At 31.7% G+C, this 26,556-nt stretch overlaps 3 protein-coding genes across 4 annotated transcripts; 1 reads left to right on the top strand and 2 right to left on the bottom strand.

Moving 5' to 3' along the window:
• Nucleotides 1–4,151: 4,151 nt before the first annotated feature.
• LOC117905182 (beta-glucosidase 44-like) lies at nt 4,152–7,140 on the top strand. The gene is made up of 11 exons (XM_034818121.1): nt 4,152–4,538; nt 4,640–4,698; nt 4,974–5,049; nt 5,134–5,205; nt 5,282–5,369; nt 5,461–5,713; nt 5,825–5,940; nt 6,030–6,241; nt 6,330–6,361; nt 6,475–6,577; nt 6,656–7,140. The coding sequence occupies exons 1-11, from the start codon at nt 4,304–4,306 to the stop codon at nt 6,931–6,933; spliced, it is 1,524 nt and encodes a 507-aa protein (XP_034674012.1). The 5' UTR covers nt 4,152–4,303; the 3' UTR covers nt 6,934–7,140.
• A 603-nt stretch (nt 7,141–7,743) lies between these two features.
• On the bottom strand, nt 7,744–12,596 carry LOC117904355 (exonuclease 1). The gene is made up of 12 exons (XM_034816932.1): nt 12,402–12,596; nt 12,238–12,274; nt 11,967–12,141; nt 11,782–11,860; nt 11,239–11,283; nt 10,985–11,134; nt 10,750–10,864; nt 10,264–10,364; nt 9,175–9,272; nt 8,985–9,077; nt 8,444–8,664; nt 7,744–8,301 (listed from the first exon to the last, which is right to left on the bottom strand). Exons 1-12 carry the CDS (start codon nt 12,477–12,479, stop codon nt 7,886–7,888), a joined length of 1,608 nt encoding a protein of 535 aa, XP_034672823.1. The 5' UTR covers nt 12,480–12,596; the 3' UTR covers nt 7,744–7,885.
• A 1,226-nt stretch (nt 12,597–13,822) lies between these two features.
• On the bottom strand, nt 13,823–17,897 carry LOC117903985 (alpha-dioxygenase 2). 2 transcript variants are annotated; one of them, XM_034816516.1, is made up of 11 exons: nt 17,732–17,897; nt 17,376–17,636; nt 16,707–16,856; nt 16,457–16,590; nt 16,101–16,314; nt 15,837–15,982; nt 15,439–15,672; nt 15,154–15,356; nt 14,821–15,064; nt 14,493–14,722; nt 13,823–14,442 (listed from the first exon to the last, which is right to left on the bottom strand). In XM_034816516.1, exons 1-10 carry the CDS (start codon nt 17,822–17,824, stop codon nt 14,497–14,499), a joined length of 1,905 nt encoding a protein of 634 aa, XP_034672407.1. In that variant the 5' UTR covers nt 17,825–17,897; the 3' UTR covers nt 13,823–14,442; nt 14,493–14,496. The 2 variants fall into 2 exon arrangements, with proteins under 2 accessions (XP_034672407.1, XP_034672406.1); XM_034816515.1 differs by having other exon boundaries at nt 13,823–14,722.
• Nucleotides 17,898–26,556: the final 8,659 nt, after the last annotated feature.

Raw genomic sequence — 26,556 nt, 5'->3', positions numbered from 1 at the left:
AATATTATAAAAACAAATAACTTAATACTTAACATTATTAAACACGATTTACTGTTAAATTCTATTTAAAATTAAGTAAAAAAAAACAAACACCGTCTTAATTCAATATTTTATTGTATAAATACTACATTCTTTCATTATATCTATAACATACAGATTTTTGAATCAATAAAATTAGAATATTATAGATTGATGTTTAGAAATATTCTAATATTTCTAGTAAACCCTAAAAGTAGTAGTAAGAATGAAACGAGGCCATGGATATTCATTTCAAACTAGTGCTCAAGAGTGTTGAAAAATCATGTGGGGGTGTGGGCTCAACACATCACAAAGTTGATATTATTGTCCATCGACTTTTCAGTGAAGTATGGGACCAATCTATGGTCAGATGTGGGCACAAAATTAATGCCCATGCACAAGGGTCCCAATATTGGGTCCTCCACACTTTTAAATTAGGAAAAATGTTGACAATTCAGCATTGGCGTGCCCCTAGAGTCTCACTATTATTCTTCTTTCTCTTTTCTTGTTTGGATTTTAGCAAGAATGAGAACATAAAAAAAAAAAAAAAAAAGTTGTAAAATTATTTTTTAAGCACATATATGAATACTTGAGTTTTTTTTTTTTTTTTTGTATTTTTGTATTTTTGTAGGGTTTTGATTTGATTTTGAAGTGCTAAAAATAATTAATAGAGACATGAAAGGAAAATTTAAGAGAAAATGGGAGATGAAGATGAGTAGTTTATAAGGATTAATGGAGACATTACTTTATATCATTATTTTATATTAAGATGTCATTATTTCATACAGGTCTCATTTCTTTGAACCCGTGGTGTTTGTTTTTTTACTTAATTTTAAATAGAACTTTAATGCTTAATAGTGTTAAATATTAGGTTATTTGTTTTTATAGTATTTTATTTCTATTAAGTATTAAAAAGTAAAGAAAAACTAATATGTTATTTTTTCTATTTTGAAAAAGTTATATATTTTGGTTTTTTCCATTTAGTAAAAAATTTATAATAAGTTATAAAAAAATAGAAAAATAAACAACCTAAATTTTAAAAAACAAATTGTTTTCCATAAAAAGTTAAAAAATAAATAATCATCACCTTAATTTTATGTCTTTCATGTTTTAAGAAAACTCGAATAGTTATAGACATTAGACAATTCATTTATGGTTAACCAATCTAACTCTAGTTAGACCATTTCAACCATGGTCAAGAGGTTATATCTACAATTGGAGGGTTATAATCATAATTCAATTATTATAATTGCATTTGGCCATTATATTAAGAGGTTATTTTGGAAAAAAAATAAATCATTTTTTAAATTTAAATTTTTTTAAAAAAATTAATTGGTCACCGGTTAAATTATAGTTTTATTAATTTAAAATGTTTAAATAGGGATCTTAACTTCTCACATTTGATTTGCCAATTACTTATCCAAAGTGAAGCCACCTATGACCCACCTCTGCCATTGTCGGTGGAGCAACCCAATGAGTTAATTTTCCTTTGCTTTCAAAAATATCTTTTCATGCATAACATTAATCTATAAACTTTATAATTATTTTTTAAATTGGTTAATTATCATATTGAACATATTTTTAAATATAATTTAATAATTAAATTAAAAAATAAAAAATAGAATATTTTAATTAAATATTATATCTCTTTTATTTATTTACTACATATTTTTTAAACTTATCACATTATCTTAATCACATCCTAACCATATGTTCTTATCTAATAAATAAATTTTCATATCATGTTATCTTATATATTTATTATATGTTCATATTATCACATTTTTTATACTTTGATTACATTTTTGTACTTGAATTACAATCTTCCGTCCTTATCATCTTTTTTTTGTATATTTATCACATTATTAATATCTTAATCACATTTTTAGACTTTTATCTTATTCTTCATATTTTAATACCATAAACTCTTTTAGGTCTCTATTAGAAAAGTAATAGTTTTAAAAAAATTGAGGGGTAAAAAAATATTTTTTATCTCAATTTTTAAAATTAATATTTTCTTCCTTTTAACTTTATTTTTATTTTCATATTTTATAATAAAAATTATAACTTTTTAGTAAAAGCCAAAAATTTCTATAATTTCAATAATGATTAGAATTTTTATTGAGTTATTTATTCCCACTAACTACATATCAAAGAAAAAATAAAATATATATATATATATATATATATATATATATATATATATATATATATATATATATGAAAAATTCACATTACTTTATATCATTATTTTATATTAGATGTTCATGTTTTAAGAAAACTCGAATGGTTATAGACATTAGACAATTCATTTATGATTAACCAATCTAACTCTAGTTAGACCGTTTCAACCATGGTCGAGAGGTTATATCTAGAATTAGAGGGTTATAATCATAATTTGATTATTATAATTGCATTTGGCCATTATATTAAGAGGTTATTTTGGAAAAAAATTAATCATTTTTTAAATTTAAATTTAAAAAAAAAAAAAATTGGTCACCGGTTAAATTATAGTTTTATTAATTTAAAATGTTTAAATAGGGATATTAACTTCTCACATTTGATTTACCAATTACTTATCCAAAGTGAAGCCACCTATGACCCACTTCTGCCATTGTCGGTTGAGCAACCCAATGAGTTAATTTTCCTTTGCTTTCCCTTGGTTGATTGTTCATTTAAATATTAGCATCTACTTTGAATCATTTTCTTTTCATGTATATCCTAAAATTTATATAAATTTGGATTTCATGCATTACATTAATCTATAAACTTTATAATTATTTTTTAAATTGGTTAATTATTATATTGAAGATATTTTTTAAATATAATTTAATAATTAAATTTGAAAAATAAAAATATACAATATTTTAATTAAATATTATACCTCTTTTATTTATTTAATACATATTTTTAAAACTTATCAAGTTATTTTAATCACATCCTAACCATATGTTTTTTTTTTTTATAACGTGGATGTCCAGGCCAGCTTACGCCCACCTTGACTAATCCCACGGGTCCTGAGGGGACTCGAACTATTGACCATAGGGAGCAAACCCAAGACCGGACCAACTGAACTACCTCTCAAGGTCATCCTAACCATATATTGAAGATAAGGACGGAAAAATGTGATTCAAATACAAAAATATAATAAAAGTATTAAAAAAATGTGATAATATGAACATATAATAAATATATAAGATAATATGATATGAAAATTTGTTTATTAACCATATGTTCTTATCTAATAAACAAATTTTCATATTATCTTATATATTTATTACATATTCATATTATCACATTTTTTATACTTTGGTTACATTTTTGTATTTGAATTACAATTTTCCGTCCTTATCATATTTTTTTTGTTAATTTATCACATTATTAATATCTTAATCACATTTTTAGGCTTTTATCTTATTCTTCATATTTTAATATCAAAACTCTTTTGGGTCTATATTAGAAAAGTAATAGTTTTAAAAAAATTGAGGGGTAAAAAAATATTTTCTATCTCAAATTTTAAAATTAATATGTTCTTCCTTTTAACTTTATTTTTATTTTCAATTTTATTTTATTTTCATATTTTATAATAAAATTTATAACATTTTAGTAAAAGCCAAAAAATTCTATAATTTCAATAATGATTAGAATTTTTATTGAGTTATTTATTCCCACTACTTATATATCGAAGAAAAAATAAAAAATATATATATAAAAGAAAGGTGTATGATATATGAATATATCATATATGTTTCCAAAGTCCAAGAAAAGTTGTATCCAAATGGACCGTTTGTCTCTCAAGGCTTACTCATATTTCTATGACCAAAATGCCCCTTTCCATTTTTCGTAATTTCACTTTAAAAAGATCCCTTGCTTTTGTTCGGAATTGAAAAATCCATACGGCGTAGGCCGCCACCCACGAAAACAGGCGCCTTTCTTTACCATTTTACCCTTGCATGGAGTGTTCCTCGTGCCCCCTCACGTGACTTAAGCCTACAAACCATTGTCTTATTATCCGCTAGATTTTAACGGCACAGATTCTCTCAAATCCTCTGCCTCTTAATCATCCTAAAACGAGGAGGGTGCACAGTTGTAATCCTGCGCACCTCCATCATCATCAGTGAAACCGCTTAAGCGGCTTCATCTGGATCGTCCGATTGGGAGGGAGTATGGGGGAGCATAATGAATGAGGAGGGCCCACCCTATCCTATACCATCCCATCTCTTCTCTATAAATAAAAGCCCCTAGCTCCCTCAACTCTCACTTCTGAGACAGCTTACTGAAAAATATGAAGAAGAAGGGAGCATGGGCGGTGCTGTGGGTGATCGTAGTAATCCAATGCGTCGCAGATGCAGGGGAGCACAATGAGGAGTCGCTGATATTCAACACCCATGGACTGAGCAGAGAGAGCTTCCCCAAGGGCTTCGTCTTCGGCACCGCCACGTCAGCTTACCAGGTCGAGGGCATGGCTGACAAAGACGGCCGAGGACCAAGCATTTGGGACGTCTTCATTAGAAAACCCGGTAACCAGTTTTTTTTTTTTTTTGGAAGTTTTAATTTATTTTTTTCTACATTACTGTTGTGATGATTGTTTTTTTTTTTTTAAATAATTTTTGGGGAGCAGGGATTGTGGCGAATAATGGCACTGGAGAGGTGGCGGTTGACCAGTATCACCGGTACAAGGTAAATTTTCTAGTGTCTGTCAGAGATTTTCCCATTGTTCACGTGCATCTCAATTATAATTTAATTTTTTGTACATATTAAAATTTTCTATTTTCTTATTGTATTTTATTATATAATAAAAAAATTAAGATTTTTCCATCGTAGCAAAAAGTTATTTTTAGTTCTATTTATTAGTTTTTAAGTCTTTTTTTTAATTATATATATAATCTGTTTTTTTTTTTTGCCCTGTTTCAAATATTTGAAGAAATTATTGAAAATTACTGATGTGTTAACAGGAAGATATAGACCTGATGAAGAGTCTTAATTTTGAAGCATACCGCTTCTCAATCTCATGGTCCAGGATTTTCCCAGGTGATTTCAAGATGGATTTTGCAGAAAATAATAATTATAGTAATTAAAAAAAAAAAAAAAAAACTAAACTCTGTTTTGATGCAGAGGGAACTGGGAAAGTGAATTGGAAGGGAGTTGCTTACTACAATAGACTGATCAACTACCTGCTCAAAAAAGGTAAACTTTCCAACAAAATTAAAATCCTTCATGCTAAATTGAACATAATTTGAGCCCACAAGTTATATTTTTGTAGGCATTACCCCATATGCAAATCTCTATCACTATGACCTTCCTTTGGCACTTGAGAAGAAATACAATGGGTTATTGAGTTACAGAGTAGTGTAAGTACTGAAATAACCTCGAAAAAATTTGTGGTTTTTTGTGGGGATTTATCTGTGGTGTATTGGTTGATGAATGGGTCTAATATTACAGGAAAGATTTTGCGGATTATGCTGACTTTTGCTTCAAGATGTTTGGAGACAGAGTGAAGAATTGGATGACATTTAATGAGCCAAGAGTGGTGGCTGCTCTTGGCTATGATAATGGTTTCTTTGCTCCAGGGAGGTGCTCCAAGGAGTATGGAAACTGTACTGCTGGGAACTCTGGAACAGAGCCTTACATTGTGGCACATCATTTGATTTTGTCCCATGCCGCTGCAGTTCAGAGATACAGGGAGAAATATCAAGTATGGTTCTGTTTTTAGTGTTTTTTTACCTCTTTAATTTGATGTTATGTGTTTGATTCAATGGAGGAGAAGATGATGATTGACTGACTGATAAAAGTATGTGTTTCTCAGAAAGAACAAAAGGGGAGGATTGGAATTCTCTTGGATTTTGTTTGGTATGAGCCTCTTACAAGATCAAAGGCTGACAACCTAGCAGCTCAAAGATCCAGAGACTTTCATGTTGGATGGTATAAATACTTGGCATTCTCCACTGATTCAGAGTAGGATGAATGCAGTATAGATATTTAAATAGTAATGTTGGTTTTGTTTTCTATAGGTTTATTCACCCCATTGTATATGGGGAGTATCCGAGAACAATGCAAGAGATTGTTGGAGATAGACTGCCCAAGTTCACAAAAGCGGAGGTGAAGATGGTGAAAGGATCGATGGATTTCGTGGGAATCAACCAGTATACAGCCTACTACATGTATGATAAGCCGAAACCCAAAGTCCCTGGCTACCAGGAGGACTGGCATGCTGGATTTGCTTGTATGATACAATCCCCATCTGTTTTAGTTTTGTTGTTTACTGTGCATACTTTTATTGTTCTCACATTTTTCGCTTGTGGACTTTGCAGATGAAAAGCATGGAGTGCCAATTGGTCCAAGGGTAATTTCTATACTATGGAATGCAAAAAAAATCAAAAACCCTTTTCATTCTGCAAGTACATCGGTAATGGGATTGGTTTTAATTCTAGTAGTGGATTGATTGAATGTATGCAGGCATATTCTAGCTGGCTCTACAAAGTTCCTTGGGGTCTTTACAAAGCTGTGACCTACATAAAAGAGCGATATGGAAACCCCACTGTGATTTTGTCAGAAAATGGTATGCTTCACTGGTTTGAGTCTTATGAAACATTATAATACTGTACCGGTCTCATGTCATTTATTGTATGATTTGCAGGCATGGATGATCCGGGTAATGTCACCCTTTCTCAGGGATTGCATGACACAAAAAGGGTCAACTTCTACACAAACTATTTGACTGAGCTAAAGAAGGCAATCGATGATGGAGCAAATGTAATTGGCTACTTTGCGTGGTCATTGCTGGACAACTTTGAATGGAGACTAGGATACACTTCAAGGTTCGGCATTGTCTATGTTGACTGGAGGACCCTCAAGAGGTATCCTAAAATGTCTGCCAAGTGGTTCAAGCAGATGCTTGCTCAGAAGGGGCATTAGGCATCTGGATTATGCCTTTCGTCTGTTTTAGTTTTAGGTTTAGTTTAAATGTAAATGGTGCCTTTGTTGAAGAACTGAGAACTCCATCAGGCATCCAGAACGTTTCCTTCTTTAGGTTTAGTGTTCTATGGAATGGCGGTTTGTAATACTCAAAACACCATTAAATAAATCTGTTACTCAATACTTGAGTTTCAGGCTTTCTTTCTAGATTTTCCATCCTATATGATATGATCTTGCAACTTTGAACTGATAATATGAACTGCAACCAAAAAACTCTGGAACTCTTGGAAGGTTTGGACTTCCAAGTGATCAGTAGCAACATAAAATAAAAAATAAAAATAAATAAATCCACACTCAGAGGGGTCTCCAGCACCCAAACCTCCTTATCAGGGAACTTCACAGAAATCAGAAGGAAACTGTTCCTTCTCTCCATTTTCCAAACATGAAGCACCCTTCAGAAACAAGGACTCCAATGCTGATGGGGTGAATCTTTTCGATTTTCCACAGAACTTGCCTACCTCTCTGGGAAGCATTGCCATCAAATCAGAACCTTGAATAAAAATTTCTTGCAAGCTCTAGTTATTCAGTTCAATAGATGACTTACCTACCTCTCCGGGAAGCATAGCCATCAAATCAGAACCTTGAATAAAAATTTCTTGCAAGCTCTAGTTGTTCAGTTCAACAGTCTATGTTTCAGTGTCATTTTTCAAATCCATTATAGGACCTTTCAGGTCAGTTTCTTGCTACATTTCCCATATAGTTTACTACTATAGCTTCCTTAACTGATTGCCATAAGAGTCACATCAGATGCCTAGTGTTCCCTTGGGAATATTTCCCATCAGCAAATGTAATTTAAATCAATTGAATAATTTACTGAAGAGTCTAAAATTCCCCCCCACAGAAAACAGGGAATTAATAATCTATAATCTATAATTAAAGAGGAAATGAATGATTACACACGAGAAAAGAAATTTAGTATACTGTTTTTCTTACTCTCTGAACTCTTGCAATCACTCCTCTTTCGCTTCTCATTTTTACTAATCGCTTTCCTACCGGCAACTTTGTTAGGCTTTGAGTCCACACTCTCTTGAGATTCCAAAGTCACACACATGATATCTGAATTATCAACATCAACCACCACTGATATTTGCTCAGTGATGCTTGGTATCTGATCCAAGTAGATTTCATTGAGTTTCCTTTTCTTGAATGGGTTGTTGTCAGGAATCTCTAACGGTGTTTCATCCTGAGTGATTTTATTTTCCAGCATGCCATGAACTTCTGATGGGAACATTATTTTTTGAAGTGCCACAGCTTCATTCAAGTACTTTGTTTCCTCTATGACTGGCCTCTGCTCCATTACTGTACTAGCTGCAACAGCACCGTTCAATTACAAAATGTCAGATGTGTTAAAAGTCATGAGCCATGTTTCCTATGAATGCTTGTGTAAGTTTTCTGATGAGTGAAAAAAGGAAGATTATTACTAGGGGTCACATGAGGTTAACAGACTTGCCTGTAACCCTTTCTTCTCTGGTTTCATGAGAGGAAAATATTGTGAAGCAGCTCTCTTCTGTAGATCCTGCAGTGGCCTCAGGCTTCACAATTTCATTAGAAGTCTGGGTGACTGTAGGCTCCAGATGACTTTCATGACTTGAGAAATGATCAAACGCCTCCATGGTTACTGGGTGCAAGTTTCCTTCAGCAATTGCAGTTGCTATTGATGGAGGTATTTCTCTGGTTGCATCCATAATCATTAAGGAAAACACTTGTATGTTTGTATGTGAACTCACAAGCAGAGGCTTGAAGCTGTGCAACAATGACACCAACATAGGTGTGGCAGTCTCACAGGGTATAAGGTGCCCAATATTGCAACCATTCAGAATAAAATGAACTGAAAAACTGCAACTCAAGCTGTGAGCAGAAACAATGCCTGACATGCAAACATGCTGCTCTTATCTAACATGGCAAAAATGCTATAAACAGCAGTTCTTCTTGATACATAGATTGAAAGTCAACACTAGGTTTAGAGATGCTAAATGAATGAAGAAGGATACGGTCCAAGGAAATCAAGCTCTCCATCAAGAGACTGCAAAAGATCATCTGTAAGAGGTTTCATGTGTTGGACTCTTTTAGTGTCAGCGTCATATCTACAAAGAACATGAAAATGAAAGATATTTACATGCAAACATACACTGTGAACTAACTCAGGAATGTGAAAAAGGATTAGTTCTATGATTTACTTACATTCTAGCATGCTGGAAGACTGCAACTGCTTCTCTGAAAGATTTTGTGTAATCTTCAGGCATTTGATTGCGCTTCTCAAATTTCAAAACTGATAGAACCTGCAAATAGACCACCAGCATATGAATTCTTTATAACAGGGTTGTAAAAAAAACAAAATCAATAAAGCACATTAAACTTTTGAAGTTAACTTTTAGTCTTATTCTCAATTAAATGCATGTTTTTTGTTGAGACATGCCTTGTTGAAACATGGATGCCAATTTGGACTTTCACCCAGACCTCAATATGCCACATGGTGGTTGTAGGCTACGGGTACAAGAATGGCCTCAATATTCATGAGGGAGATATTCCATTTGAAAAAGTGTCAAACTCTAGCATCATTTCACCCCTGTTCTTCAGAGAAGCAGATTTTATGCACGGGTTACCAAGGCCATGCAAGTTCTGATGGAATACCAGGTTTTTGAGCCACTTTTGGCATACAGTATGGAAAAGCCTAGGTACTTCTCTCTATAGTACAGTAGTCTGTGCCATTGTGCTGATCAAAAGGAGGTCCTCAACTGCACTTTGGATAATATTTTGTGGAATCTTCTCAAAAGGCATATGAAACAATGGGATTTTTTTTACCAAAGTTTGCTGTAAAAGTCAAAGAAGCCATAGATATGTACCACCATTTGAAAGTTTTCAATAAGGGTTACGTTATTATGATTTTACCTTCACAAGCATTGACCCATGGAATAAGTTAACATAGAAGAAAAAGGGACCTCTCCAGATCCCACAGAAGACCAATGATATGCTTACATGGTTGACCTTCTTGAGGACACTATTATTTTGAGAACTTCTATTTATGTAATATGAACGCCCTATTTCTAACATATTATGATTTTTTTTTCTTTTTTTTTATTTACTTGAGAATGAATTCTTTTCAGGTGGAGGGGATTGATACAAAGGATGCAACAAGAGAAAAAGCTGTTCTGGAAGTTCCCTGTGTAAGGCATGTCTTTCCATCTATCTTTTCTATTGTGCAGCTCTTAGTGATTATAAATGTAAATATTAATATCAGCCTCCTCAAAATGCAAATAAAAGTATGCTTACACGGTCTAAATTCCGATACTTGGCAACCATGGAATAAGCTCTTGCAATCCCAATTCCAGGAACAGATGAGAGGAAATCACAGCCAGCTAGTACACACATGCCTGTGAAAATACAACAGTGTAAGCATTTGCTTTGTTTTGAATGAGTTTATACAATGATTGTAGAAATGCTATCATACCCTGAAATACATAACAAGAGAACATCTAAGAGAATATTTTTGAATGCATTTTTTTCACAATTTGTTAAAAACAAAATTCATAGCTAAGGTCTAAAGGAGATTGGAGATAGATTCAACCACTTCATTTGTATGAACAAAGGCTTCTATATAATTAGTCTTCCCCTAGCTTTGGGAATCAATGTTCTTTTGTTCCCATGTGATGCTACTGTATTCTATGATGGTGTGGTGGGAAAGCTCGGCTGCAACTATGCTTTTCAAAATTTTAAGAGGCATACACAATTATGCAAGCTTTAAGGTCAACAAATCACCTGTGAACAATTCTTTATCAAAATTTTGAAAGGAAGGTGCACGAGCCACAGAATCAAAAACCCTGTCCAGCACCATCTCTTCGCCATTCCCATAGCGATCCATCTTAAATATGATCTGTTTCCAAATCAAAACAGAGTGGCATGAATAAATTTAACATGGAATAATTAGAAAAGAAGCCATCAGGAGAGAATTAATCTCCATTTTCCCAAACCAAAGTTCTATGGAAATTCTTACAGCTCGGCACCCATAGGCCATTAGATCACTATCCTCCGTGATCACTGCCGCAATCCCACCCTTATCTGCCTCAAGGTTTGACAAGTAAGCCAATTGTGCATCAGCCTCATAAGGAGCAACTACAAATTCAATGTTCTCTGTTCTCAGAATCTGGAGGTTTGACAAAATTCTTGTTACAAATCCATAACTTAATGATCATTGGATTTCATATACTGTAGAATTTGAATGTTTGCTAATAGGAGATTTTTCAGTACCTGAATGAGTTGATGTGCCATGGATGGAGTGATGGTCACTGCTCTCTACATGGAAAAGAAAAAAATTGATGCGGATTGATACATAAATGTTGATTAAACACTATCTGATCAGACCACATTAGACAATTTGTTAAAAAATTTAAGCAAAATGTTATAAGAGAAATATGGAAATTCACTTCTTAGATTGGAATAACAAAGATGAAAAAGGGTTTAGTTATGAACTTTTCTTAGCATGATATGCCATTAATTTTCCGAATTCTCCTCAAGTCACCATTAGTGGGCAGAATTAAGATAGAAAAATTGGAGATAATTTCAACAAGAACCATTCAAATTCCTTCCCAGAGCAAAAACCATGCAACATACCAAGGAAAAATTACATTATTGAAATCCAAGTATATGCTTCATTCTTCGAATTTCTCCCTGCCTAATTTAAACCAAATGGTTTTCTATGAACCAAAAATGTGAATTGGCAATAACCAATTGACATTACATAAATAGAACAAGGAAAAAAGAACAACAAGGGCTAAATCACTGAAATGATACCTGGAAGAGCTCAGATGCGCCAGTTACATCACCTTCTTTGAGCTTTGCCATTGCCAAATCGCAATAAGATTTTCTTTTCCTGAACCAACAAGAAGCACCCACATAAGAAATCAAACATCACCTCAAAAAATACTTGATGGGTCTTCAGATAAGCAATCAATAGCGTGGAAAATGCAGTTACATGCCTGTATCGCTCCTGCTCGGTGGTAGCCTTACACGGGATGTTCCCACCGTCAAAAACAACAACAGGAGTGATCTTGTAGTGTCGAAGCAGATCGATTCGGTGCATAAAGTACTGTAAGTACCGCGATTTTTTATCGCCTTTCGAATTAAGACAAATCTCCATGCTACATGAATAAGCTTAAACAACCAAAAACCGCAACATATCAAATTTTCTTCACAACCAAAAGAAAAACACTTCTATATAACAAAAAATTCAAGATTCAAAAATTTCACCTCCTTTGTGAAGCCATGAATACGCATCGATTCCAACCTGGAAATAAATTTTCAGAATAATGCGGAAATCAGTGGGAGATGAGATTCAATTTTATAAAAAAAAAAATTATTCAAAAAAATGGATAAATTCTTTGAAATTTTTGGGGAAAATGCCGTGTTTTTACCCTTTTTCCAGCATATTTCTTGATGTGAATTGGTTCAATGAAGGGTTTCATGTATCTGAGAAGATCTTTGATGCCCATTTTCCAGGTTTTTTTTTTTTTTTTTTGGCTGCTGCTGCTTTTTCCCAGTGATTTTGGTTCTTCTGGATAGAGAAAATGGCGGGAAGGAGAGCAAGTGTCACAGAGGCTGCTACTGCTGTGGTGTATGTCCAGCAGAGGAATGAGCGAGAAGAATTTTTTCGGCGAATTATATAGTGCCGCGTAAGACATTGGAAACGTGGCTAGAGAATATTGGTCCTCATTTTTTGCGTTGTGTGTTCCTCTATTCTACGCCCTGCCGCCAATTTTTCAAAATTTTCAAGGCCTTCCGCGTTTTTTCACAATGTCAGTCACATGTCACGAGGAATGCACGTGCCTTACATTTTACTATTTTGGCAATATGTAAAATTTAAAATAATATTTAATTGAAATTTGGGCTACACTTTGCCCCTACAAAATTCATTGGTTGGAAGAAAAAATTAAAATTAGATGTTTTATTTGAAGATTAGATAGATTTAGATTTGTCTTATATCTAAAAATGATTCCACATTTAAAATAAAAGTTAAAATTTTGTACTTTTTATAATAAAATAAAATATTTGAAAAATAAGGCTTGACTTAAAAAAATATTTTTATTAAGAGATGTTTGATTTATGAAAGGAAATAAAAATATATATATATATTAAAAAAAATATTTTTCTCACATTTCAATACAATAAAAAAGAGAAGGAAGAAAAAATAATAAGAAAAAATATAAAACAAGTTGAAAGGGTTTTATTTTCTTATTTTTCTAATATGAGAAAATTTTATAGAAAATATTGATAACTATTTTCAAAAATAGTTTTAAATAATAATTTTTTTTTAAATTAATATTTTATAAAACAAAATTTTTTTTAGTTACGTGAAATATTTTAAAATATGTTTTATAAATAATTTTTTATGTTTATTGTTTTATTTTTAATTATTTTATATGGTCATATAATTTTTTAAAAAATTCTTATAAAACAAATAAAATAATTAAAAATAACTAAAAGATATTATTTAAAAATATCATATTTTATAGTTATTAAATAAGTCTTTCTATTTTCTTTTTATTTTGAACGATAAAAAATGGTTATTGAAAATAGTTCTCAAATATTACTTATGTTTTTCATAAATTTAATTATATTGTTTTAGTTTTTGGATGGACGATGAAATAAAAAGGTTAAAATGTTTTTTTAATCTTTTTCTTTTTCTTTCTGTCTCTCTCTATCTTTTTCTTCAAAAATTTTAATGATCGAAAATAATTAAAAATATAAAAAATGTTAGGATATTGAATTAGTATATAATGAACTTGTCGTCTTAACCATTAAAAGTAGACGGTAAAATCTAGGTGTTGGATGATGGTACAAACAATTGAACTGTAAAGAATTGGTTCAAGTACAAATGATTAAAACTTAATCACACACATGGCATATTATGATTGGTCGGCTTTTTAGAATCTATAGATTAAGTACGTAACGGTCATTTTCCAAAATTAGAAGGGTCCTACAAACCCAACATCTAGACTACATAGATCTGGGCCGTGTTACATATCAATTGTAGTGTTTATGCTTGTCTCTGTTTCATGATCTCATTGAGATGGTACCTTTTGTATGCTTCCCCCTCAACAAAGCCTTACGGACATTCTAAAAGTGTTAAGAAGCAAAAGCAAAATCTATAATGTTGCACACTAACCCTTTCCTCTGTTGTTCTTCATTTACACATCTACTGATGAAATTACACCGAACTCAGATGAAGAAACTTGTCTGCAGATACTAATTAGCTTATAGGAACTCGTCGGGAATGTATCTTACGACACTGGATTATATTGAAGTGCTGGTATGCTACAAGTACGAAGAGCTTCCATATATACATACAAAGCATGTATCTCTGTATATTTTGCCTACTTCTGCAGATCATACTCCATTTTCCTTCACTCAAGACATTAGCTACCAGTTTTATGTATGCAAGGAGATTTTCTCAAGGTAGAACCCCAATCAGTTTCTGAAATATTTGCAATTCAGCAACCAGAAAGAGTCTTAGGGGGCGGGTCTTAGATACAGGGGTATGTAGTTTGTTGGGGTTGGCGTAGAATCCCACACTGAAAATGCACTGGAACATCTCATCCATTTTTTTGTCATGTCTGGGAAGTGTCTGTCCAGAACATCTTGCAAGGTCTCTGTCTTGTTAACCCAGTCTAGGCCACTCTTTGTGTAGGTTTGAGAGTTGAAGTTGGTAGTGAAAAACCGGTCTGCTTCCAACCTCCTGAACATCATAACAGATATACAGAGAACACGGAGAAAATGAAAACCAGAAGCAACTGCTTAAATCTCATTTTTCAGCTAAAGGGTCATTGAATATACCTTGATGCAATGAGGAGAAAGATGAAGAAAGCGGTCTCGCAGATGGCGAAGCCTTTGATCTTCTTCTCTGCATGTAGGCCGACTAGCAGGTCGAGCTTCTCCACATCATCTCCATACACTTCACAGAGAGCTTCAACAACCTTTTCATCATCTGTCAGATCTTCCCATTTGCTAATTGGAATCATCAGTAAGTTTCTTCTGAACTCATTATACCGAGCAACTCCCCTTTCTCTATCTCTATAAACTAACACATCCCACATGTAACTCAAATTAAATTTGATCTATCAACATATAAAATGAATCCATAAAGTTCAAGAGGTAATTGTATAGTACTTTCCAAGGCAGCCATATCAACTAGATCAGGTCTGTCTTCTCCATTGACATCATGAGCAACAAGGTTCCTCATCCATGAAGGATAGTTCCACAGGGCCATAGCTCCACTTGCCTGATGCCCCATTGACACCATCATCTTCTCCATCCCAATTTTTGACAGTCTTTTCTCGCCTTCTAGCCCCACCATTTCCCTCATAGGCACTCTGAGATTGTATCCATGATAAGTAAGAACATTAAAATTCTAACATCAAAAAACCAAAAAACAAGTGAAAGAGTGAGACTTGCTCTTCTATGAGAGGCGGGCATTCGCCCTCTGAAGCAGTGTTGCTAGAGTTTGTGTCGCGGATATGGAGTTCATCGGGTAGAAGAGCATGCATTCTGTATACACTAACAAACTCTTCAGTTAGGGAATAAGGAACTCCATGGTCTCTTGGCTTCTTAAGACCAACCAATCCACTTAGTATTGGCCCCAAAATATGTCCAAATGAATCCTTGAATTTCTTCCCCATAAATCCATACCTGCACCAAAATTAATCCCATCTTCTGTCATATTAACAGCAGAGCAATAAAGTTCTAATATTTGTCCATAAGGTTCCCTCCCATAGCTCATCTTTCAGTAGTTTATATACCATCTACTACTCTTTTGTGTACATGTATCATATGCAAATTTTCAAATTACTTACCAGTTGATTCTCATCCCAGCCAAAAGAGTATCGGTTTTTAAGAGCTCAACAGTCCAATCAATGGTATGTATTTTAGCAATGACAGCTGAAGTCACCAGTCTTGCATGTCGATAGAGCCTCTCATCATCAAAATCAGGGTGATGTACCTAAAAGCAAACAAAAATATGCTAAATTACAAGGGGGAAAAAAACAGTTGCTCTAATGACTAGTTATTCGTTGAGGAGAAAAAGAACATCAACACAGAGGAAGAAGCCATGAACTTACTTTTAGCATGTCACAAACAGCATTGTGTTCTTTAACAAATAAGGCTTGTAAGAGGGAGAAGCCAGCCCAGCAATTCCTAACATCACCAGAGATAGGAATCCCTTTCCCATCATGTTCAAGAAGCCCATCATTCGATATCTTCAATTTGCCATCTTTGAATGTCCTCACTCTTCTCATTCCATCATCGTTATTCCCATAGATTACACTCCCGTCCCTAGACCAATAGGCGAAAAATCATATACTAAAAGCTCAAGTTCTTTTTCTTGGTTTGCCTCAAAGAGCCAATTAATTCCATATAGTTATTAGCCAAGACCCAAGGAGACACAAAAAGAAAAAAGGGATATGAAAGAAATTACCACCAAGGTGTCCTTGTATTCAAAAAGCCATCCTCCATGTGGGGTGAACCAGTGGGAATGCTTTTGCTCTTGAAAAACTTGAATGACTTCAATGGGCACCCACTGGCAATATCACTGGGAGCTTTAATCTCTACCTGCAGACCATTAAGATATACAATCAAAAAGTTCAGGTCTGTTTTCTGTTGATGAAATGGCCTACTTATGCATGGAGAAATGTATATACAAACACATAGAGAGGAGGGGTACATGCCTGTTGGGTGTCCTCCATATGATCAATCCAATCATGAATCATAAACTGTACCCATGAGCATGCTATCAAGTTGAATTGCTTCCCATTATCTATGAACTTCTTCCTTGCCAAAAGCTTTGTGGCCACAACTGTTGGGTGAGGCTCCAGCAACTGTAGAATTAGATGAGAAAAAAAATTGTCAAGCTTAGAGGCTTGGATTGCCTCTCCATATTGTTTACAACTGTACTTTTTATTATATTTCTTTACTATCACAACAGTCAAGGCTGTATTTTTCATCTCCATTTTCTTTCCCCTCAAACTCTTCGGAACCAAACATAGCATTAAAATTTCCCCCTTTCCAAACACTCCATAGTTGGTAGTACTCAATTTGACTTCAACTGGATATTGGGTACAGATTAATTGGACCCCGACACTATCAAGTCCACCAGCTACCATATTAGTTGGGCACATGGAGTATGGTGACGAGGGAGGCCTGTTTGGCTTCAATACGATCACCATTAATAAAAGCATACACACCACGTAAATGATGTACCAAATTTATGAAAATTACTTGTAAAAGTGACAACAACCAAACGCCACCCCTCCCCGGCCCTCATCCTGTGACAGGTGCCCTCCTGCTGTTTTTTTCATCCTCTAACTAATTGGGTAAAAAGTTGTTGATCTGCTTACCTGATATGAAGAAGTGGAAGGAGGCATGTTGCGGCCAAAAAGAGTTCCTTGACTGCCAATCTGATCATCGATGGGGTGGTTACATTTTCCATCAGCTGTTCTATAACAGAACTCTTCAGTATCATATCTCCCCCCATTGACTCCCCCCACTTGCAGCAGATTGTAACGTTGGTGCAAATGCCTTCTGATTCCCAAGTAGGCAAGCCCCAAGAGCACTGGCAGCCTATGCCACACCCCCAGCTTGTCCACGAAGTGCACAATCTGAAAGCAAAAACACATACAAACAATCAAGAAAACAGCTCCTGCAGGTTGCCCACAAAGCATATATAAAAGGAGAGAGAATTAAAGAAACTAACATAGAACAAGAAGGTGTCAAAGAGAGTCATTTTGGCCACGATATGGAGGAGTTGAGGGTGAATGAAGGAAGAAGACGACTTAGAAAATGCCATGGATGTTTGCAGACTGAAGACTCGAGACTTTACTCTGCAAGGACCGTGAAGCTTTACAGCATCAGTGCAAGATAAGAATGGATCAAGAAGTTTGAATTTTATAGATGGGTTTGTAGGCAAACATTAAATGCACCGAGGAGAATGGTCAAAATTTGGATGCAGTCCACATGGCAATGATCAAATGCCCATGTCTCTGTCTGGTGTGCTTGTGGGGAGATTTTTTTCCTTTTTCTTTTTCTTCCCTGTTGCAATCTGTGGTGCTGTTTTGGATATTTTTCATTAGAATTTTTTCTGTCATATCAAAGTCACTTTTTAATATCTTATCAATTTTCCAAAAAAAAAGTGATAATGCAATAATTGGGGTAATAATAACTATCTAATATTTCTTTATCCAAATTCCAACTTCCATCTTGAACCTAGAAGTATGAATTTTCTGTTGAATATGTGTAGTGAAATTTAAACTATGAAGATGTATATGTGATATTTTGGGTACTGTTGATTTAGAATCAACTAGAGTCAGGTCCGTCTAACTATATGAAAGTCAAATAACCTTCCTCCCTTTTGTATGCCTCTCAGAGAGTCTGCCAAACAATAATAAAACTGGATGGACTATTTTCCTGCATAAAATGGATGATTGGACAAGTGGTGAGAGTGCTACTGTAATACTGACTAGGCACTTTGAGTCTCTCTGTAATGATGATTGTCCTGTAGGAGGTCAGGCAATCATCACAGTTTCGGGGGGCTGACAGTTGCCATCAACTAACGTGCCATTAACTTGGATTGTGCAGCCACCTGTCCCTTTAGCCTGTTAATGGCCTGAGATTATGTGTAATCATTAATTGACATGAACTTGAAGGCTAGAAGAGTCTCATCATCCGTTCACATATCAGACGTGAATTATCACTCATGTCAGTGGGTCTTGAAAACTTGATCAAACAGTTCTATCTGTTTGAGGGATCCGGTTTACCCTTATCGTCTTGCCCCGTAAAGAAAAAGGGTCTTCTTATGCCTGGTGTTAAATGGAACTGGTTGTGATCCGGACGAAATGATCCAAACGGATTGCATGCATGTGCTATACGGTCAGGATGTCTGGGTTAAAAAATGGACACGTGGCCCCCATAGGTATCAACTAAAAAGACAATTTTTTATCATATGATTGGAACCTAGTACGATTAATCTTATTTTATGGTCTTTTAATATTTCATTTATTTGCATCTTAATTTTTGTATTAATATTGTTAGAGTGTAATAGTACTTTTTTAAGGTCCAAAGACCGAAAATGAATTGCCAATATTATGACTCTATACTATCCATAAATTGATATTAAAATCAAGAGTAATGATTTTTATGAAAACCTCGTATCATGGGAAGGATTGACCCAAATGATGATCAGAGTCATCATAACGTCATATCGGGCCCCTTTTAAAGCAAATGATAAATATTAAAAAACATCTATTAGTAAATTTATCATTATTGCTCTTTAAATAGAAAATTACAAACATTACATGAGATTTATGGAAGAAAGAAAAATAAAACTAATTAATTATCATGTGGTTAAAATAATTAAATTTATCAGAGAGGAAAAGTACTATTTGGTATTTTAAATTACATTGAATTATATGCTAAGACTATAACATTCATTTAATTTATGTAGGACGAAATGTACTTAATAATAGACCTAATATAGTTCAAATTCACATAATCTAATTAATTATAAGTACAAATTCCATATCTTATAGATTTTTAATGTTCAATACCCTCCCAAAACCTACCTTGTCATTTTCATTTTTTATACAAAGCGGGAAATTGAAAGCGATTTTTAAAAGGGATAAAGACCATTTATTAGAAAATTTAAATCATGTCAAACAATGTTTTTTAAAGTAGTTTTGAAAAATAGTTTTTAATAATAATTTATGAAAACTGTTTTTTTTTATATTTTATAAAATAAAAATTTGTTTGAAAGCTTAAAATATTTTTAATTTATTTTTAATATTCTTAAATATATTTTAAAAATATTTTTTATATTTACTATTTTATTTTTAACTTTTTTTGTATTTGTAACATTATTATTTTTAAATAATCATCAAAAAGTAAATAAAAACAACTAAAAAATATTGTTAGAAAACATTTTTTTTGTTTTTTATTTTAAATAACATAAAATTGTTCACTATCAAATAGTGTCTTAAATATTTAACAATTTTTTTTAAAAAATAAGTGATTCTATTATATAATAAAAAATATTATATTTTTTTAGTTTATAACCAAACATTAATTGATTTTTTTAAAGCATTTCCAATAAGCTTTGTGGGTAAAAATACTTTAACTATAATCATTTTTAAAAGGGTTCTTAAAAATATTTATAAATAAAAAATCAATGTAAATGGTCTAGTGAGCTATGGAAATGAGCCAATTTTCATTTAGTCCATTTTCTTAATATCTTTTTTTTTAAAAAAAAATAGTTATAATTTATTGTTTTATCATGTCTTGATTTATTTATTTATTTTTATATTTTAGACCTTTTTATTTTGTGTTTTGCTGTCTTCACACTTCACAGTCAGAAGTGTTTTGTCTTTCTTGGATTGCCCCCCACATCCAAAAGTCAAAAGCCCTCTGCTTTCTAGTTGATTTTTTCTGGCTGCTTTGCCCATTCCATCGCTTAAGTTGCTAAGTAATAAGCTTAGCAACTAAATTTCTAAGTCATCTCTAATAAATTAATAATTCATGGAGGATGTAGGAAATTTTGATGTCAGTAACTAGCTCTGTTTGCCCGTGCTTTTATAAAATACTCGCAGCACAAAAAACATTTTTAAGAATTTTTAAAATTTTTAAATATTATTTGTAGTGATGAGTGAAAAGCACTTAATAAATAATTATAATGAAATCACTTCAAATACAAACATTTTTTAATATTTGGAAACCTTTTCTTATAAAAATAAGGTGTTCGATAAATATTTTAAAAAACATTTTTATAAATACAAAAAATCCACTTGAAATGATTCATAAAAGATTACCTAATAAATTATTTTTTGATATTTAATTTTATTATAAAAATTATAAACAAAATCAAGTATTATCGAAGTTAGTCATAAATTTTTATATTTTAAAATTATTTAATTTTTATATATTATAAAAAAATGGAATGAATTTCAAGCATTTTATAAAAATAATCTTTTGATTTTAAATCTATTTTTATTTTTATTTACTTTTTCTTTTTTTCTACTTTTCTCCTTTTAGATATTTATCCTATATTTTCTTTCAAAATTTTCCAAAACCAAATATCCCATTAGTGCATATTTCTTCAAAAAGCGTTTATAATCAAAACACTACTATAAATCCGTCAAGCCATTTTAATCAAAATTACTCTCAAACCATAAATACCCTTTTAGAATTTTATAGCAACTAAAGCTTATTATAGCAAATAAAATGGACCAACATGGTCGGATTGTGATTGAAAGCGCAGTGCACCATTTGGATTGTCAAAACAATTGATTGTGAAAGCACCCTCCCATCCACTCCATTTTGCATTGTAATTGAATTTCATGTTACATGCATTGAGTATGAATTGGTGTTTGCACAATTTCAAATTTAAATTATGCTCAAAATTTTCAAATCAATTATTTTAAATTGTTGCGGAAACGGGTTTTTTTTTTTTTTTTTGGGAAAAATAAAATGTATCATTCATTTGTAACAATTATATAGTAATCATAGTATTTATGTTTCTCGTTTCTATATTAATTTTTTGACGAGTGAGGCAGAGGTGGATAACATTTTCAAAAGTAGTTATAGATTGTTTTCAATAATAAAATATTGTTTCATAACTTAAAATGCGAAAAACATTTTTTTTAACTTAAACTTTATTTAACAGTGATTTTATGAAGCATTTTTAGTTTAATTTTTTTTTTTTTAAATTAAGAACATGTTTAACAACTGTTTACAAAAATAATTTTTTGTTATTTAAAACAAAAAAAAAAACAAGAAAATATGTTTCACAATCAAAAACTAATTTTTGTTTTTTTTTATTGTTTTTAATAACAGAAAATATGATCTTTTTAGATAACATATTTTAGTTATTTTTTATTATTTTTATTTATTTTCTAAAAATATTTTTATAAAATAATTATATAAATATATAAAATGATTAAAAATAAAGTACTATACATAAAATTATTTTTATAACATATTTAAAAATAGGTTAAAAATATTTTAAGTTTCTAAATAGACTTTTGTGAACAAGAAAATAGTTTTAAAAAATTATTTTTTAAAAACTTTTTTTTAAAAAAAATCCTTACTAAACAAGGGTTAGGCAAATACCCTTTATTTTATAAAAAAAAAAAAAAATTATTTACTCAGTAAAATAATTCAATTCATAATAGTACTACCCATCATGGTGCTTCAACCCCTACAGAAAAAGTCCCAAGTCCCAAGTATCCCAACTACTCTTAATTATAATTCATAATAGTAAGTCTCAAATTTCAAAATTTTGCAGTCTTGGGACCATTGAACAAGTATTATAAAGAAGAGGAAAAAAAGATGAAGTTGACAAACATGCCATAAATGAAGAGAGTTCACAGTTGGCAGTTAGGATGATTAGATGGACACATTCAAGGGATATGTTTAAGTTACCTTCAGAATGGTAGTACAGTTCCACACAGCTCTATATCAAATAAATGTCGGTAGTATTTTCACTAATGGATTGCCTTCTCAGTTCTCAGTATCATTTCCATTTGTCACGATCAAATATTAAGATATGGTCTTGTTCAAAAATGTTAGTAACTCAATAGCCATGTGTACAAAGGTCTGAACTTACTTATTCTCCACGTATCCTTAAAAAATGTGACGTGTATAATAATGAAAAGGCTTAAAGGCACCACCAACGTAATGAAAAGGCACCCTCTAATGAAAGTATAATTTGGCACCACCGACGTGGCAACGTGGTGCCACATGTATAATAAATTTCATAGTTTTGTGTTGATTCGCTTTATACTTTGTCCAATTTTTTTGAATTTTGGTGTTATTTTTTATAATTTGATATCAATTATTTATAATGTTGACAATATTAAAATAAGGTACTCCAAGAGAAAACACTTTATCTCGATACTATATCAAGAGAAGGGAGGAATTTACCCCTCGTAATCTCCGCTTATCACCGATAAGGCCATGATAACAAGACTGCGTTTCTCCATTTGGAATTTAGTCATAAAAGCTTGTAAACACCTTGTGATCATCTAAAAAATTTTACACACATTATCATTGCATATAAGAAGAATACGTCTATAATAACAATCCATGAAATAAAAGGATAATAAAAATATGTTTCTAATCGTAACTCTATTTTTTTTTTAACATTTTTTTATTTTGATGGCTCAGATTTAAAATGTAGTATATATCAATTTGATGCTTAACTATTTCCTATTTTATGTACCTAAAATCGACATTGATTATACTCTTTCCTCTTACACCCTAATCTAATTTATTCATACACAACTCAACTTCCCTCGTCACTAAGTTCACATAATCTAAGTGTTACACCTCTAAAATTATTTTAATTATTTTCCTAATATCATAAGAGGTTTTTATCTATCTAAATAATTTCCATAAAAGAATTTATAAGTTTTAAACAAAATAATTTATTTTCAAATAACAACTTAATTCATGGCTAGTGCTATATAATACAAACAAGTCACCAAAATCCTTCTCCAATGCCTCTAATTTTATAAATATTCACATATAATATTGCTTTATTTAAAATAAAATAAAACATTTTCATGACCACATGGACAATACAAAATCATGTTTTATATATATATATATATATATATGTATTACATATATGGCTGGTCAACATTCTAAAACCTTTTTAGTAGATTTTTATATTAGAAGTACAAATAAATGAGGGCAGCTGTGCATAAAGGTCTATACCCCACCCTCATAAATTTGGGGATGAATTAAGGGTGTTCATAAAAATTGAAAGAAGCAGTCAGTGATGCAAGTTGCTAGACCTTATTGCAACTTGCAAGTTGCTAGTTGACTCGTGAGACTCCAGTAATTAAGTCCATCTACCTCATTCAATTTCCTGACAATGTGTTACTCAATTATAATCTTGGATTTTAACAAGCGATGAATGTGGTTGTTGTACTGCTAGATTCTGAATAGTGTTAGTGGATGAAATCTTGGGCTAAATCTTCAGTAGAGCAAGTCCAACAACAATCTTGTGTTCCACATGGTGATGAAGTCAAAGCTTCCGTATAGGGATTGAGTGAGTTGACTCACTCCAAAAAGATAAACCCCTTAAGACATGGGTAGTTAGACACGTCTGCCCTCAAACTCCAATTAAATAAGGGTTCCACTTATCCATGTGTTACTCAAATAATTCTAGAATCGTAAATTTATTCGCCATGGATTTTAATAAGCCATGATTGTGGTTGTTGTATTGCTAGAATATGAAAATTGCTGGTGCATGAAATCTTAAGCCAAATTTTGTAGAGCAAATCCAATGACGATCTTGTGTTCTATATGGTGATTAAGTCAAAGGTTCTATATGTTCATCGACTGAATTAATTGATTCCGAAAAGATAAACCCTTTCGATAATTTAATTTGTCTTTAAGCTCTAATTAAGTAATAGTTTTACTATCTTAAAGGTTTCGAGTTAAGGTGATATTTGTTTTTTAGCTTAATACTTAATAGAAAAAATTAAAATATTTAATTTTTTTTATTCAGTTAAAAGTAATTTATTGACATCAATAATATAATTAAATTAAACTTATTGATAATAAATTCACTTTAGTTAAGTTGATTAATATTAATAAGGTACTTTTAATTTAATAACAAAAACTAAATATTTTGATTTTTTCCATTTAGCCAAAAAAACAAATACCACCTAAGTCATTAACTTATATAATTAGATTATGGTTTCAGTTCACTGTTATACGATATTTCTTAAGTAACTAACCTCGCTTAAACAACTCATTCAATTTATTTGAATTAAATTATTAAGAAATAATTTAATCTTAATAGATAATAAGACTCTCAAGATACAAAGAAATTTAGGATTTGATCAAAAGTATACTGCAAGTTGAAAAATAAATGCACTCAATAAAGCTTTGAATGTGGATTTTTTATAGTTAGGCAGTTGAATACACAAACTTTCTCATTCATAAATGTAGTTGGAAGTTTATATCTATAATTACAAAAGTTAAAACCCCCAATAACATAATGAGCTCAATCGATTAAACAACCATTTTAATTAATTTATTAGTTGTTGGACATTAAATGCCTTATCCGTTGATCGTTGGGGTCAAGTAGCTTTTTTGCAGTTACTCAATAGTACCATTTTAAAAAAATTATTTTTTAAATAAGATCAAGATTAGGGTACCTCGGGAATGCTTCCAAAGCTTATCATAAACCTTATAATCATGTTTTTGAAAATATTTCACTAACCACAATAAGAGTTGCAACCAAACCAATTAGTTGCATTCATTTATTATTAATACCGCAACAGATGTTATATAAAATAAAGAGAGAAATTTGGAAATTTGAATAAGATTGATAAAATAGTGATCAATTAAATAAACTTAGAAGATATAGTCTACAACAACAATCGAGTAGTCTATGGAAGACAAATATTTGAAAATTTTGAGAAAAAATAAATGCATAGTGAATCACTAAAGTAGATTTGAGATTGAAATATGAACTCTTTCAAAACTTAAACACTGACAAAAACATTTGGCTGAGTCGCACAGCTGTAAATGAGTTTTAGAACACAGAAGGAATGATTTTGACATCGAAAATGAAGACAAGTCAAGTACACACACAGCTGGGAAAGGGTTTATCTGTGCAAAGTTGCTTACAGAACCCGCAGGCCACTGAACAATTTGCCTGTGTGGACCCTTGGGCAAGTTGCCTTTGCACAAGCCCTTTGACAAGTTATCCCTGCACAGGCCTTTGGACACATTTCTCCCTTGCACATAACCCTTATTTTTGCTTTCCACAACATGCTATTACATTGTAAACCTTTGAGTAGTCATTTGCTATAGGTTCAGGCTTATAATGTAAATAATGAGATGACGTTATTTGAATTCAATAAAAATACTTTCAAATATCAAAACTATCGTGACATTTTTTTTCTTGGGTTTTTTTTTTATATTTTTACAAATATTTTTATTAAATGCATTTAAATTAGATAAATTACCATTTAGTATTAAATATGTTTTTAAATTTAGCATATCGTTGTCAAACATTACCCTCTATCATATGTAAGTTTTTTTTATTAATTTTTTTATCTATTAATATTTTTTATTTAAACTTTCATTCTATATTTGCTATTTTTATAAAATTTAATTATTCGATATTTATATAATATTCGACATTTTAATCTTGTTACAATCCGAACAAGAAACTTAAAGGTGTGAGTGAAGTCTTTCACCCTAGTTTAATCAAGGGTGGGACTTCATAGTATAAGTCATGTTAATTTTTTTTTTTTTAAAAAATAAAATTACATAAGGAATTAAAAAGGCTAAGGGCCCAAGTTTTTTAATTAAATTATTAGAAATACAAAAATAAAAAATCTAATAAGGGAAGAGACAGAATGGGATTTGATTTTTTTTTTTTCCTATTTTAAAAATAATATTATTAAAACATGCAGGTTACGTTAAAAATACTAAAACAGAGAAGCCCACAGCCATGTGCCAGATGGGAAAAAGTGAAAAAAAAAATTTAAATAAAGAAAAAGAAAA

The sequence above is a fragment of the Vitis riparia genome, chromosome 17 (assembly GCF_004353265.1).
Source record: "Vitis riparia cultivar Riparia Gloire de Montpellier isolate 1030 chromosome 17, EGFV_Vit.rip_1.0, whole genome shotgun sequence".
NCBI lineage: Eukaryota > Viridiplantae > Streptophyta > Magnoliopsida > Vitales > Vitaceae > Vitis > Vitis riparia.
The sequence above is the reverse complement of the archived record's forward strand: the minus strand, read 5'-3'. Positions and strand labels throughout refer to the sequence as shown.

Coding starts and splice junctions, on each gene's coding strand:
- LOC117905182 (XM_034818121.1), top strand. CDS start 4,304: ATGAAGAAGAAGGGAGCATGGGCGGTGCTGTGGGTGATCGTAGTAATC. Junction 5,370..5,460: donor TTATTGAGTTACAGAGTAGT/GTAAGTACTGAA, acceptor CTAATATTACAG/GAAAGATTTTGCGGATTATG. Junction 6,362..6,474: donor GAGTGCCAATTGGTCCAAGG/GTAATTTCTATA, acceptor GAATGTATGCAG/GCATATTCTAGCTGGCTCTA.
- LOC117904355 (XM_034816932.1), bottom strand. CDS start 12,479: ATGGGCATCAAAGATCTTCTCAGATACATGAAACCCTTCATTGAACCA. Junction 11,284..11,781: donor GCGCATCTGAGCTCTTCCAG/GTATCATTTCAG, acceptor TTTTCCATGTAG/AGAGCAGTGACCATCACTCC. Junction 11,135..11,238: donor TGGCACATCAACTCATTCAG/GTACTGAAAAAT, acceptor TCAAACCTCCAG/ATTCTGAGAACAGAGAACAT.
- LOC117903985 (XM_034816515.1), bottom strand. CDS start 17,824: ATGGCATTTTCTAAGTCGTCTTCTTCCTTCATTCACCCTCAACTCCTC. Junction 16,857..17,375: donor CTTCCACTTCTTCATATCAG/GTAAGCAGATCA, acceptor CTAATTCTACAG/TTGCTGGAGCCTCACCCAAC. Junction 15,983..16,100: donor CTGTTTGTGACATGCTAAAA/GTAAGTTCATGG, acceptor GTTTGCTTTTAG/GTACATCACCCTGATTTTGA.